Source organism: Pygocentrus nattereri, chromosome 29, assembly GCF_015220715.1.
Source record: "Pygocentrus nattereri isolate fPygNat1 chromosome 29, fPygNat1.pri, whole genome shotgun sequence".
NCBI classification, from domain to species: Eukaryota; Metazoa; Chordata; class Actinopteri; order Characiformes; family Serrasalmidae; genus Pygocentrus; species Pygocentrus nattereri.
In genome coordinates, this window is record NC_051239.1 from 112,501 (window position 1) to 127,500 (window position 15,000).

Genomic DNA, 15,000 nt, shown 5'->3' on the forward strand with positions numbered 1-15,000 from the left:
GAGAGTAAATATGAAAAAAGTGCACAGTCATATGTAAAGGTTAGAACACCCCTGGGTCACATGATGAAATCAGTGATAATAAGTCGACATCCTCTACGGGGAATAAACTGAAATATGACATTTTCCTGCACTTTCACCCACGGTGTCGATTTATTCGCTGAGCTGGAAAAAAAACTAAAACATGCAGTACAGAATGTGCCATAACTTCTGCACAGGCCACATTTTATGCTCTGCAAATAATCTTGAACTCAGGAAACAAACAGAAAGTGTACATTAAAACTTGCAGGTGTGGGACGGTAAGTGTAATACGGGACTTCCTTGAGGAGAGCTTTGGATTTCACTCACAGGACAATCACAGCTGTTGGTCTGTTTAAAAGGTTTATTAAAACCCTTTATTTAAAGGTTTTATTTGCAGTTATTTAAATGTTGGTGTTTTATTATTAAGGTTTACTGTAACATTTCTAAAGTTTTCAGTATGTCCGTCTACGGTTTTGCACATGGCGTTATTCCGGGGCCTAAAGCAGGGTGTCTGTGAACATTACATAAATGGATGGGCCCTGTTGTGTATTTGGTCTGGTGCGCTAAACGTAGCTGATCATATCTTCTCTGTAAACTCTGATGGCTAATAAACAGCGATGACGTGGTTCTTACTGGTCTCGTAGTAGTCGTACACCTTCACCACGGCTGGTTTCTGGTTCTGCACGGCCGTCTCCCGCAGGATGACCAGAGTGTACGTCTTAGAGTCTCCTTTTTGCAGCTGAAAGAAAGAGTCATACATAAATACACCAACTCACACAGACAGTGGGCAAAGGTTTGGATACTCTCGGTTTCTGTCGATTGTGAAAAATGAAAATATGTTAATACATCCTCAGAGAACACATTTGTGTACATGTGAATATATAATTACTCTTTATGTAAAACACTGGAGAAGAATAAAATGGCCTGTTTAAAAGTTATGGCACATTTTAGTTTGTTTTTTTTTTCCAATTTGTTAATTCAGTATGTTAGAAGTTGCAGAAAAACATCAGATCTAAATGTTGAGGATGTGTTATTACCTTAATAAGTGAAAAAAAAAGCTTCAACGAAGAAAGTTCAAACCTGTGCATACAAATGCACTAAACTGTTAAATACTACAATAATCCATGAGAAGCAGCACAACCAGTTACAAAGTGATCTGTTTTATAATACCCAGTTTATAATGGTACATATGATAAATGGTTCTGGATGTAAAAACTGAGCTTAGCTGGGCAGCTGAATGTTCTGAGGTCCATGTAAAATTTATTTTATTATTATTAATAACCATCTTATATGTTTACTAAGATTTTCTTTGTTTGCTCAGTTTAATAGTACTTCAATGACATCACACTATCTGCCCTCATGGAACATTTAATCATTTTCTATATACTGGACAGAACAATTGATAAGAAGATCCACTTTTATTGACATCAAAAACATCTAAATCTAAGCGTAAACGATTGATTTAATCAGATTATTGGACAAAAAAATAAAGCAGTAGATGGCTTGTTGCGTAGTTGACAGAATTCCTTGACAGAATGAAGGTTGGTATTTTTTTTATTAGCTTCCTGAAACACAACAACAAAACCAGCCGGAGTTTCTCAAAACTACAGTCTCTATTAACAGCTGTGTTCCCTGGTAATCAGTGTTTAAATGGCTGCTTGTATCAGTTTTTTCTTTGTTTTTAACCTGCTGTAATAGTCATTTCTGTAGTTAGATTAATTTCACTAATAATTATCAGTGATCAGTGAATTATGATTAACCATTACTTATCAGTGGGCTTGTAATAATTCACACACAGCTATTATTGCAGCTGTGGACCAACAGCTGAACTACTTTCCACCACCCCTTCATTCAGTGGCTGGAGCTGGTTGTATAGTTGTATAATCGTTGTAGCGTTTGTATAGTTTGTCTGTGTTTACTGTCCGTCTGCTGCTGCTCTGTGTTAAATGTAGTACTGTGTCTGGGAAAGACCACATTTTGCACATCTGAATGACAAGTAATGACAGTGAAACAGACTTTGCCTTGTTTTTTTCCCCTTTGAGGCCTAATTTTACACAAAGTTCGGATTCATTTGTGATCCAAAGGGTGACAATGATTACAGAAGAGGACAGAGATGCCGCACCCAATGAACAAGTACTAGACCAAACGAGACGTCACAAACAACCTAACGGCTAATTACACGGTCATTTCTGAAGGCTTAACATGCAACAAGCAACTGTTTGCCTAAAGAAGAGCCAACCAGAGGATTTTTGTTTTGTACATAAAATTAGTTTTAGCCTCATGTAAAACGTGTTGAGACTACACTGAGTGCTACTGCTAAGATGTAATGATCAAACGTGCACTCACTCCATCCAGGTAGATGATGACGGTGCCCTCATTCTGATCCACACGCTTCACTGTTCCTTCATTCGACTGCAGAAACAGATCATACAGATCATCATTAGCACACAAATGGACTCGCATCACGCTGGCTACTTTAACTGAGGTCAAAGAGCAAAGTTACATTTATTTTATCACTGGATGGTTTCAGAGACTCCTCGTCCAGCTGGAAGCCCGACAGCAGTTTGACCTCGATGATCACCATGTTGGTCTGTGGCCGTTTACCGTTGTAACTGGAACAATAACAGCAATAATCATTATTTTACAGCATTTTTCGTACAAAGATGCAGCTTTGTTGTCAGAAAGTGACCACTGGTCAAAAGCTACAGGATGACTAACACAAACTATCCATCAACAGATGAACTACAGACTCTGCAGGGATGCAATTAAAAATAGTAATAATAAATAAGTCTAGAATGAGCCGTCAAACTCTAACGCTTCATTGATTGATAATGAAAATGAGAGACAACTGTTCAGTTTGAGGAGCAGCAGATAAACAGTGAAACACTCAAACATGGTCCACTGTAGCTGCGATCTGTACAGGCTCTACACGCTTAAGAATAAATACAAATAGCATCAATATAAAAAGGTGTGAGTTATGCCATTTAACCATTTGCAGCCAAGTATTACCTGGGGTTTTCATCATGATTATTTATTATTATTATTATTATTATTATTCATTTATTATTATTACCATAATTTACTGTATTTATTTGCATCTTTTTTAACAATAACTGGTATTTTTACTGCCACACTTACTGCCAAGATAAATGGTTCACTGTGCTTAGATTTTGTGTGTGTGTGTGTGTCTTTCAACAAGGTGTTGGAAACGTTCCTCAGAGATTCTGGTTGGTTATTTGAGTTTCTGCCTTTCTATCATCTGGAACCAGTCTGCCCGTTCTCCTCTGACCTCTCACATCCACAAGGCATTTTCGTCCACACAACTGACCGCTCACTGGATTTTTCCTCTTTTTCGGACCGTTCTCTGTAAACCCTAGAGATGGTTGTGTGTGAAAATCCCAGCAGATCAGCAGTTTCTGAAATACTCAGACCAGCCCGTCTGGCACCAACAACCACGCCACGTTCAAAGTCCCTTAAATCCCCTTTACACGTTGTACCTAATAAAGTGGCTTGTGTGTGTGTGTGTGTGTGTGTGTGTGTGTGTGTGTGTGTGTGTGTGTGTGTGTGTGTGTGTATACAAACACACAAATAAAACTTGGTTTTATTTTCACAAATCAAAAAAAAACTTGAAACTTTTGCTCACAATAACGTATTCTTCTTCTTCTTCTTCTTCTTCTTCTTCTTATTATTATTATTATTATTATTACTATTATTTTGAAGTAAAGCTCACCTGACAGTCACAGACAGGCTTACAGACGGGATGGGGATGCTGCAGTTTCCAGCAGTGTTGGCTGAGATGTTGAAGGAAGAGAAGTCGGCTGGAGGAGGGATGTTGTAGCGCACATAGAACTGAAAAAAGCATCTGTACTGAAGTTACGCTCCATTCATTTGAAGCTCCCATCACATTATCCATTATCATTTTAAACCATTTGTCCGCTGACTTTTATATTTTAAGCATTTCATTATGAAAAATGAGGCTGTTTCTTTCTATAGGTAGTATTTTTTAGATAAAATGGTGTGTATATATATATATATAAACTGATAAACTGTCCAGTAGAAATGGCCCATAGGAGCTTGTTTATTTACAGTTTAATGAAACAGAGCAGAAAAGAAAATGATAATTTTCCAGTAGACAAAACAGAGACAGGCTGACCTGTGCAAACACGCAGCCTTTGCCTTCAGCCTTGACCGTGTAGTCTCCGGGAACGACCTGCAGGCTGGACTCCTGCAGCAGCAGCCTGTTACTCTGACTGACTGTAAATATCTTTGGAGGTGAAGGGCCAGTCACAGTGACTACAACTGTGCCTGTCAGCAAGTAGGTGGCAGCACTGTATTTTGCCAGAGCCTGCAGAGCTACCACAGTGTCCTGGTCAGAGGGACGGAGTGGAAAGAGAACCGAAATATTGTTAGTGTGTTTTTGAAGTCATGACAGAACATCTTTCTCAAAATGACCTACAATCTACAAATATAGTAACATTTACCATAAAAACAACTTAAAAACTACAAAAGCAACAAAGTCACAAAAACCTGCAAAGATGTTTATTTTTAATTGTTGCTGAATATGAGGTGACCATTTGGAACAGACCATATGCAGTATTTGCAGAGCTTTGTGGTCAAGGAGTGGGCAGGATGTACCTGTGTAGATGCAAATCCTCCAAAGGCGTTCTGCTGCTGGGCCAGCCAACGGGCGATGGAAGCAGAATAGCTCATATCAAAGGTCTGTAGCACCGGTCCAGACAGCAGAGCCAGCAGCACATATGAGGTCATCTCCACCTCCAGAGAGTCCAACACATTCAGATCACTCTCTCTTCTCCAGTGTCGCCCGCCCGCTGAGACAGATATAATAAAGCCTTATTGAACAAATGTTCTCCAACAAATGTTCTCCACAATAACACTGTTATGGTCCACACTATAAAATAATGTTCCTCGAAAAAGCCACCAATTCTGTTACGACCACATCTAGGCCACAACATCAAATGAGAGTGGGCTCTCTGCCCTCTGACCTGCTGCCAGACCAAACACTGGACACCATTTTCACAAAGCATTTTCGAGCTAAATGACAAGAGGTTGAGTTGGGTGGGAAGGTGTAGCTTCAGGGATAGTAAATAGTGAACAAAACAACTAAGGGTTTTAAAAACTAAACCTTAATACAAAAGCCAAGGAAATAAAAAACACCACCAACTCTGTTTAAAACCAGGAGAACATTTCATTAAAACAAATGACGCTCGTCTCCTACTTTTCCCAAAAATGAACAGTTTCACAAGATCTAACAAAGGTTTCATTAATTTAACAAGGCAAGCAAAGCGAAGCGTGCAGAGGGCACTAGTGAGCTCACATGGAGTAGTCATGTTTTAACTTCACTCTGTTCCCAATTTCCTTTGTTTCCCTTAACAAACGAAAATTTACTTTGCAAATTCATACAAAACTGTGTGGGAAGGCTGCTGTACCAAAAAACCAAAACTGCCGAAACCAAAAAGAGCGGACAAAGGCAAGCATGGACGCGACGAGCCAGTGAATTCTCTCGGAGCTGGAAGCTCTCCCTCGTCCGCGGACATCAAGGCAGCCATACAACAGCTGAGTGAGAAAGTTGATCATAAATTTGCCTTAAATGTCAAACTCTGTCTCTAATCTTCAAGAGACGCTGGTGAATGTGAACACTAGGCTACTGGAAACTGAGCAAGCTGTTGACGACCATGACAAACGCATTCATGCACTGGAACTTCAATGTTCCTCACTTGCCGCAGACAATAAACGCCTGTTGGCTAAAATGGAAGACGTGGAGTGTCGCTCGAGAAGGCGAAACATCCGCATCATAGGTATCCAGGAGAACGAAGAGCAAGAGTGACCCACAGAATTTGGTTCCAAGCTTATTCCCAAACTGCTCGGAGAGGACAACTTTACGTCTGCAGTCAAGGTGGACTGAGCGCACAGGTCGCTGAGACCTTGATTCTCCAGCTGGTAAGGCAGCGTTTCACACTGGAATACAACGGCGGCAGGGTACTCATCTTTCCGGATTTCTCTCCAGACATCATCAAGAAGCAGGCCTTTGATGCGATTAAAAATAAATGCAAGGAATTTGGATACAGGTACGGATTACACTTTCCCGCGCATTTCAGGATAACCGTAGGCAAGACATCAGGCATCTTCGACTCGCCTTATGAGGCCAAATCTTTTCTAAAGGACAATTCACCCAACAAATCTGGTGAGAACTAATCCACTGAGCTGTCAGGCAATGCAGCCAGCTACCACGAAGGTGCTGAACGTTTTCAGTTGCGAGTTTTACAAGAATGAAACTTTACGTGCACCAATCTTTAGCTGTAAATTTCAGCACCATGTATGTGTCAAGAAACTTTGCAGTGCACACAACATTCAGTAAAGGGAACTGGAGTGCGGTGATGATTTCCACGGTTAGCCTAGAACCCTACGTCCACTGAACGTTTTTTTGTTTTGTTGTTTTTGCTATGCGCTCTTTGTTTGGGAAAGTGCCCCGGGGCGGGTGTGCGGGTGGGCGGTTACTGTTGTCTATATGTACGTATATCTTTTTTCTTTCTTTTCTGGATGTATGTTTAAAGCCTCTTGTTGACTTGCGATAATTCCTTATTTTACATCGCAGTGACTTAAAAGCCGGACATTTAAAGTCGGTGGTTATTCCATATTATGATGGGCAGAAAGTTATCTGCACCCAGTGGGTGTTACGCATTACTTCGTGGAATGTTCGCAGAATGTCCAACCATCTTAAGAGAGGTAAAGTTTTTGCACATCTTAAACACTTATCTGCGGATATAACGCTTTGGCATGAGACTCACATTAGACACTCAGTAAAATCTGGAACGTGAACACACTGGATTGGTGTGATATATCACTCTACATTTCAAGGAAAATCTGGAGGAGTAGCAAATTTGATTTAAAAAAAAAAAAAAAAAAAAAAAAAAAATCGATATCTTTTAACTGTGTCTCTCAAATCACGGACCTCAGTGAAAGGTGCGTCATTGTCTCAGGATCAATTCATTCAATTCCCATTACTTTAGTTAATGTCTATGGCCCCAACGTTGACAATCCTTTATTTTTCAAAAATGTTCTTAACACAATACATCAAACAAATCAAATAACTGGAAGATATTTAAATTGTGTGCTGGATCCTGTAATGGATCGTCAATCATCTCACCCTGCTGCTGTGACAAACTCCAGCATTTTTAAAATAACACTTTAAAAAATTTGAACCTTGTCGACATATGAAGGCTGACATTTCCCACAGGAAAAGACCACTGCTTCTACTCTTCTGTGCACAAATCCTTCTCCCGCATTGATTATTTCCTCTTACACTCTAAAACTATCATTAGTAACTGCAGTAGAGTATCATCCTATCTTAATTTCAGACCATGCACCTGTATCACTTACATGAAATATTTCAGTTAATAGAGGCAGTCGTAGATGCACCTTAAATAATGCACTACTAAAAGACAAGAATTTCTGTAATTATCTGGACCAAAACATTTCATTTGCAATAGACACAAATGATACAGGTGAGGTGGATGATTCGACTCTATGGGAAGCCATTAAAACTGTCATTTGTAGGTATATTATATGGTATGAATTTCTACCAGGAGAGGAGATACAGTACAACTAAAAAATACAGAAAAAGCAATTTTAAGAGTAAAAAGAAGCCTCTTAAACAGAAACACTAAATAAAATGGCTTCACTGAAACATGAGTACAACACTATTAGTTCAAAATGCACATCTAGCCTCATGTTCAAAATCAGGCAGAAACAGTTTGAACTGGGCGACACTCCGCATTCATTGCTGGCAAGGCAGTTGCGTCACATGCAAGCTTCCCATTCTTCTCATTAATTCAAACAAAGGCAGTCTCATTACAGATCCACTGAAAATAAATCATGTTTTGCAGATTATTACGCTGACCTATATTCTTCCAAATGCAGAGCTGAACCTCAAGTAATTAAGTTTTTTTAATCACCTCAGCCTGCCCAACAAGCACCGAGGCGACAGAAGTACTTCAGGCAGAAATGACATTAGAAGAGCTTAATGACACCAGAAAGGAATTTCCAAATAACAAAGCCACTGGTCCGGATGGATTTACCACTTAAAACTTAGTCCTCTTCTCCTACGTATGAATAATCATTCATTGTCAAATTTTAACCTTCCCTCATCTTTGTAAAATGCCTATATCACCTTATTACAGAGGCCTCGTAACGACCAATCTCATTACTTACAATTGAAACTAAGCTCATTAGCAAAATTCTGGCCAACAGATTAAAGAAATATATTTCAACTATTATTCATCTGGACCAGGCTGGCTTTATTCCAGGGCTAATATACATTTTAACCTACGGTGCCTGTTTAATGTCCTTTATTCTGAACATTTAGAAGATTCAGTGATACTGTCATTAGATGCTGAGAAAGCTTTCGACCAAGTGGAGAGACAGTATATGATGCGAGTACTACACAAATGGCCCCATATTTATGAGACGGATTAAGATTCTTTATTTCCAACCTACAGCATCAGTAATAACCAATAATGATATCTCCTTTTTCTCCAGAGGAAATAGACAGGGCTGTGGTCTTTCTCCATTTCTGTTCTCTCTTTGTACTGAGCCTTTAGCTACAGCCCTCAGAAAATGTTCAGACATTGCGTCTAATAACACTGTACATAAAAATTTCTCTGTACGCAGATGATGTGGTATTATTCATATCTGATCTGAGGACCTCGATGACACCCTTGCTTGACTTAATTAATACATTTGCTTCCTTATCCAGCTACAAAACAAACTGGGACAAAAGCAAATTGATGCCCCTTGGTAAAAAGATTGATATGGAGTTCTTTTCTAAAGTTCCACCTGAAAATTTCACATATTTGAGTTTGGCTTGGAAAACTGCCCCTTTATCAATGGTGGGCAGAATCAGTGCCATTGAAATGGTCACCCTCAATTTCTTTATTTGTTTCAATCTGCAGGTTCATCCCACATATTTACTTCAAACAATTGAACAGTGTCATTACTTCATTTATATGGAATTACAAAACCGCCAGAATCTCACAGAAGCATTTATGTAAACCAGAATCAGCAGGTGGTTTCGGTCTACCTGATTTTAGACTTTATTATTGGGCAGCCTCTCTTTTTGGCTGTTTAAAGAACAGATCAGATCAAGAACATGAAATTCCCTCTTGGCTGTACATTAAACATTCTGTGTGTCAAAATACCTCTCTATTAATTTACTTAACAGTCCATTCTTTCTATCTGTCCTAAAACTAAATGAATGGTTTCTGCTTTTTGTAAAATCTTACATGATCACATCATCATCCAGGCCAATTCTCTCAAACAAACATGGATGGAAGAACTTGGTATAGAGATTACCCATGAACAATGGGAAGATGCTCTAAGGAATATCAACAAATGTTCAATAAATACAAGACACACATGGATACAGTTCTCCCACAAACACCATCGTTCTCCCACAAACACCATCGTTCTCGCCCAAACCACATCGTTCTCGCCCAAACCACATCGTTCTCGCCCAAACCACATCGTTCTCCCACAAACCACATCGTTCTCCCACAAACACCATCGTTCTCCCACAAACACCATCGTTCTCGCCCAAACCACATCGTTCTCGCCCAAACCACATCGTTCTCCCCAAACCACATCGTTCTCCCCAAACCACATCGTTCTCCCCAAACCCCATCATTCTCCAACAAACCCCATCATTCTCCCACAAACCCCATCATTCTCCCACAAACCCCATCATTCTTCAACAAACAGCTCCATTCTCCAACCCCATCATTCTCCACTAAACACCTGCATTCTCCAACTAAGATCTGCATTTTTCAACAATCACCTGCAGTTCGTCGCACAAACCTTAATGCTCCAACAACCAGCTGCTTCTAGTGTGAAGTGAGGACATCAATCCTGACAAGAGTCACTAAGGTACTACACACCAACCCAGCATCTGGGTTTGTTGATGTTAAGTTAGATGTGTTTTGGGCTTTAAGATGCGGAGCTTCAGATTTTGTTGAGTAGGTATATTACTAAGATGTAAGTATGTCAAACCTTCGACTATGGCCTGACTGTTCAGGGCGGTGAGAGCCCTGATCCTCATGTACTGGTCTCCAGCTAGAGTGAAGGCGTAGGAGAGGAGAGCTGTGGCATAGATGGAGTTGAGCTGAGTGAAGGCATTTCTCAGGAAGTTCAGACTGTTTTGTACCATTGGATCCTGAAAATATTTAAAATATCAGCCATTTTGTTTGATACAAAACATACACAGTTCACTGAATTTGAGTGGAAGGTGAATTCATTCACTTACTGTGAGGGGAGTGCCTAACTCCAACAGTGCAGCTGTGATATATGCTGTGAGGGTCACCTCATCATTTACACCTCCCTGAGGGGGTGGAAGGTGGGTTGGTGGTGATAAGGAGGATATGAAGACAGATAGATAAATAGAGAGCAGGGGGATGGGGAGAGAGATTTAAAGACAACTATAGCATCCATTCTATAAACCTGAGATTACAAAGCACCACACAGGAATACTGAAACAGGACAGCTTACAAAACATATATTTAACTTCATACCTTTTAGCTGTAAGCAGTGAGTTCATGAGGAGTCATTTACAGTGTATCACAAAAGTGAGTACACCTCTCACATTTCTGCAGATATTTGAGTTGATCTTTTCATGGGACAACACTGACAAAATGACACTTTGACACAATGAAAAGTCGTCTGTGTGCAGCTTATATAACAGTGTAAATATATTCTTCCCTCAAAATAACTCAATATACAGCCATTAATGTCTAAACCACTGGCAACAAAAGTGAGTACACCCCTAAATGTCCAAATTGAGCACTGCTTGTCATTTTACCTCCAAAATGTCATGTGATTCGTTAGTGTTACTAGGTCTCAGGTGGGCATAGGGAGCAGGTGTCTCACACTCTCTCATACTGGTCACTGAAAGTTCCAACATAGCATCTCATGGCAAAGAACTCTGAGGATCTTAAAAGACCAATTGTGCTACATGAAGATGGCCAAGGCTACAAGAAGACTGCCAACACCCTGAAACAGCTGCAGCACAGTGGCCAAGATCATCCAGCGTTTTAAAAGAGCAGGGTCCACTCAGAACAGACCTCGTGTTGGTCGTCCAAAGAAGCTGAGTGCACTTGCTCAGCGTCACATCCAAATGCTGTCTTTGAAAGATAGGCAGGAGTGCTGTCAGCATTGCTGCAGAGGTTGAAGAGGTGGGGGGTCAGCCTGTCAGTGCTCAGACCATACGCCGCACACTATCAAACTGGTCTGCATGGCTGTCACCAGAAGGAAGCCTCTTCTGAAGTCTGTACACAAGAAAGCCCGCAAACAGTTTGCTGAAGACATGTCAACGAAGGACATGGATTACTGGAGCCATGTCCTTTGGTCTGATGAGACCTGTTTTGTTTGGTTCAGATGGTTTCAAGCATGTGTGGCGGCAATCAGGTGAGGCGTACAAAGATAAGTGTGTCATGCCTACAGTCAAGCATGGTGGTGGGAATGTCGTGGTCTGAGGCTGCATGAGTGCAGCAGGTGTTGGGGAGTTACATTTCACTGAGGGACACATGAACTCCAAAATGTACTGTGAAATACTGAAGCAGAGCGTGATCCCCTCCCTCCGGAAACTGGGTCGCAGGGCAGTGATTCAGCGTGATAATGACCCCAAACACACCTCTAAGATGACCGCTGCTTTATTGAAGAGGCTGAGGGTTAAGGTGATGGACTGGGCAAGCATGTCTCCAGACCTAAACCTCAATAGAACATCTTTGGGGCATCCTCAAACGGAAGGTGGAGGAGTGCAATGTCTCGAATATCCACCAGCTGCGTGATGTCGTCATGGAGGAGTGGAAAAGCATTCCAGTGGCAACCTGTGAAGCTCTGGTAAACTCCATGACCAGGAGAGTTAAGGCAGTTCTGGAAAATAAAGGTGGCCACACAAAATACTGACACTTCAGGAACTGTCTCTTAGGGGTGTCCTCACTTTTGTTGCCAGTGGTTTAGACATTAATGGCTGTAAGAATATATTTACACTGTTATATAAGCTGCACACAGACGACTTTTCACTGTGTCAAAGCGTCATTTTGTCAGTGTTGTCCCATGAAAAGATCAACTCAAATATCTGCAGAAATGTGAGGGGTGTACTCACTTTTGTGATACACTGTAGCTGATATGAAAAACTGATACATTCACAAAATGATGTTGAAAGTTCTGTTCTTTCACATTTATATGATGTGATTGTAAATTGAACTCAGTTTGCTGCTTCTTATGTGCTATAGCTCCACTGTACTGTCTGCTAACCGGCGCCAGAGATCCTAGAGTAGTGTGGTGCGTTCAGCAGGCTGCTGTAGTCTTTCTATGCTTCCTTACTGAACAGAAAGGAACTCTGAGCAAAATACAAGAAGCTGTTTCTACTCTGTTCTCTGGTGGAGCATAAAGATCAAAGGTGTTAATACAAAGATGTTAATTCTCATGGTCCACATGACAGTATAAGGTGTGAGAGAACCTAATTTGTGTATCAAAAATCATATTTTAATATAATTTACTTTTTGATTTTCTCCTTATTCCTGACCATTTCAAATATTCAAAGCTTTCAATCCATCCCTTCAATATACTACAAATGTATTACATGACATAGTGCAATATTTAATAAGCTTGCTTTAAGATTCTTTATTAAGATAATTTAATACATTTATTAAATAAGATTCAAGTGATTTCATTGCAAAGGAATAAGTATTCCTATAATTTTACTACAAGTGGTACCAAAAACTCACAAATTCTACACAAAAGTATCATCACATAGCATTTACAATTAATTTCCCTCACATAAAATTATGATAGGAAGATACAGGGATGGTGGTTTTGGATAGTAAATGAAATGGCCATATTTGTGTTGTAGTCATGGTGACCCCTCTACCATCTCTACCATCAGCCATTTCACACCAAACCACTCTGAGTCACTCTTTTTACATCTGACCACTCAATTACTCACATTTTTGGGGAAATTTAACCCCCTTTAGTAAAGCACCTTGCAACCCCACTCTTGGCAAAAATACTCTGCAGCAAGTCTGTTAAGGCCTGACCTTCATATCGCTGTGGAAGAGCTGACCCACTGAGGCGAAGGAGCCGCTATACTGCTGCTGCTGACCCAGCCAAGTCTTGGCCTGGTCCACATACAGCTGATCTACAAAGATGAACTGCTTTGCACTTCCGAAGGACTTCATCACAAACGCTGTTAACCTGAGGACACAAACCAGAGGAATCCTAAACCTTTCTGTAATTTAATGATTTATATTTAAAGAAATCATCCATCACTGAACACTGTGTTTGTGTAGACTCTAGTCTAGTCCTGAATCAGACTTTGAGCAGAACAAACGCTTTCTGTCTAGGTTTGAACTAGGCCTTGTCTAGGCATTTTTAAGCAACACAAGGCCTGATGTATTAAGTATTTTATGTCAGCTGCATCTTTGTTTCCTTTCTCCTAGACTGACCAGGTGTTGCCGGATGGATCGCTGTTCCCAAAAGCACTGTAAGATCCATCATCATGTTTGTAGCTCAGCTCTCTCTGGTAGCCTGTAAAGGACACGAGACAAACAAGCAAGCCAGCTCATTCAGCATCAGACAGCTTAACCCTCAGGAATCTAGAGTTATTACGTTGTTTGGCTACAATTTTAATAGTAATAATACAATTACATGATTTATTTACATGGTTACATAATTAATTCCATCAGTTTACAGTTATTTTCTGTCTCTTTAAATGAAAAACATTAAAATAACATGGCAAAAATGTAACTGATGTTGGTGATGCTTTCTTTCACAGTCTGCTAAGTTCTACATACAGTAACTCGAGAGTTTTGAAAAATTATACTGAAATGGCAAACAGGTTCTAGATCAGTGGCTCCCAAACTCAGGGTCCCCCAGGTCGCCCACAATTTTGCTCTAACACTACTGGCAACACGTAGGATGACAGAAAAAAAATTGTACCATTTGGGTGTCATGAGGACCAGTTTGAGAACCACGGTTCTAGATATTCACTAGGTAAATGTGTGATATCATGAACTACGCAATTGTTTTTAGTAAAATGGGAGGAAGGTAACCAGATCGTCTAACTAAATTACTCTGGATGCAGGTACTTGCTATAAAGTAGATTAAATATAAATAAAATATTTAATATTTGATTAATTATGTGGGGAAATACCAAAGTAATGGAGGGAAATGGTGGTATAAAGACATAAGAACCTGTTATCTAGAACCGAAAGTGAATCTGGACTGTAACTGGTGGCTATGCCATTTATAGATGTGTGTGATTTACTTTCCTGATTAAATGTGTGACATTACTTAGAAATTTAGTGTGAGTTTGCTTGTTTTTGCTGCTTTATTACTCTAAAATAATCTTTTAGTTTTGAAATATTTTACTGTTTAATCTTCCAAATATCAAGAACCTGACAGGTTCTCTGGGTGCTTACCCAATTTACCCAAAACATTGATCTAGTACATTGAATTTTGTACCCCACACTTACCCACTTCATATCTAGAACCTCTTTGGTATTTCTGATTATTTGGGAATTTACCAATATGTCACCCAAAATAATTGTCTAGTACTCTCACATTCAGTGGATTAATACCAAGAACTTTTACTGTTTACCGTTTGATCTTTTTAATATCACCAACCTGACATGTTGTCTGGGTGCTTACCCATTTTACCCAAAATAATGATCTACTTATTTTTTCTCTTAAACAAGCCTGTAAACTCTACAATAACTTTTCATTAAATTAATCACAATCATAATGAATATCCCCACTATTGAGCTATGGATTAAAAATGTACAATCAATTATGAGTCAGAAAGTATTATAAAATTACAACCTTTGTTCAGCAAATCAAATTAAAGCAAACTAAGCAAATCAATTGATTTAAACGTTTGTGAATTTATTAAAATTTTTATTAAAAATTTTTGTT

At 39.7% G+C, this 15,000-nt stretch overlaps 1 protein-coding gene across 1 annotated transcript in view; it reads right to left on the reverse strand.

Annotated features, from left to right (window-relative positions):
* Positions 1 to 15,000, reverse strand: part of LOC108410874 (alpha-2-macroglobulin-like protein 1) — a 50,188-nt gene that overhangs the window by 1,165 nt on the left and 34,023 nt on the right. Inside the window, exons 25-34 of the mRNA XM_037536068.1 lie at positions 13,533 to 13,614; positions 13,125 to 13,281; positions 10,334 to 10,408; positions 10,081 to 10,243; positions 4,654 to 4,847; positions 4,172 to 4,384; positions 3,749 to 3,867; positions 2,522 to 2,630; positions 2,365 to 2,430; positions 652 to 757 (exon numbers count right to left, since the gene is read on the reverse strand). Of these exons, the coding sequence (XP_037391965.1) occupies positions 652 to 757; positions 2,365 to 2,430; positions 2,522 to 2,630; positions 3,749 to 3,867; positions 4,172 to 4,384; positions 4,654 to 4,847; positions 10,081 to 10,243; positions 10,334 to 10,408; positions 13,125 to 13,281; positions 13,533 to 13,614 (1,284 nt within the window). The remainder of the gene's footprint in view (positions 1 to 651; positions 758 to 2,364; positions 2,431 to 2,521; positions 2,631 to 3,748; positions 3,868 to 4,171; positions 4,385 to 4,653; positions 4,848 to 10,080; positions 10,244 to 10,333; positions 10,409 to 13,124; positions 13,282 to 13,532; positions 13,615 to 15,000) is intronic.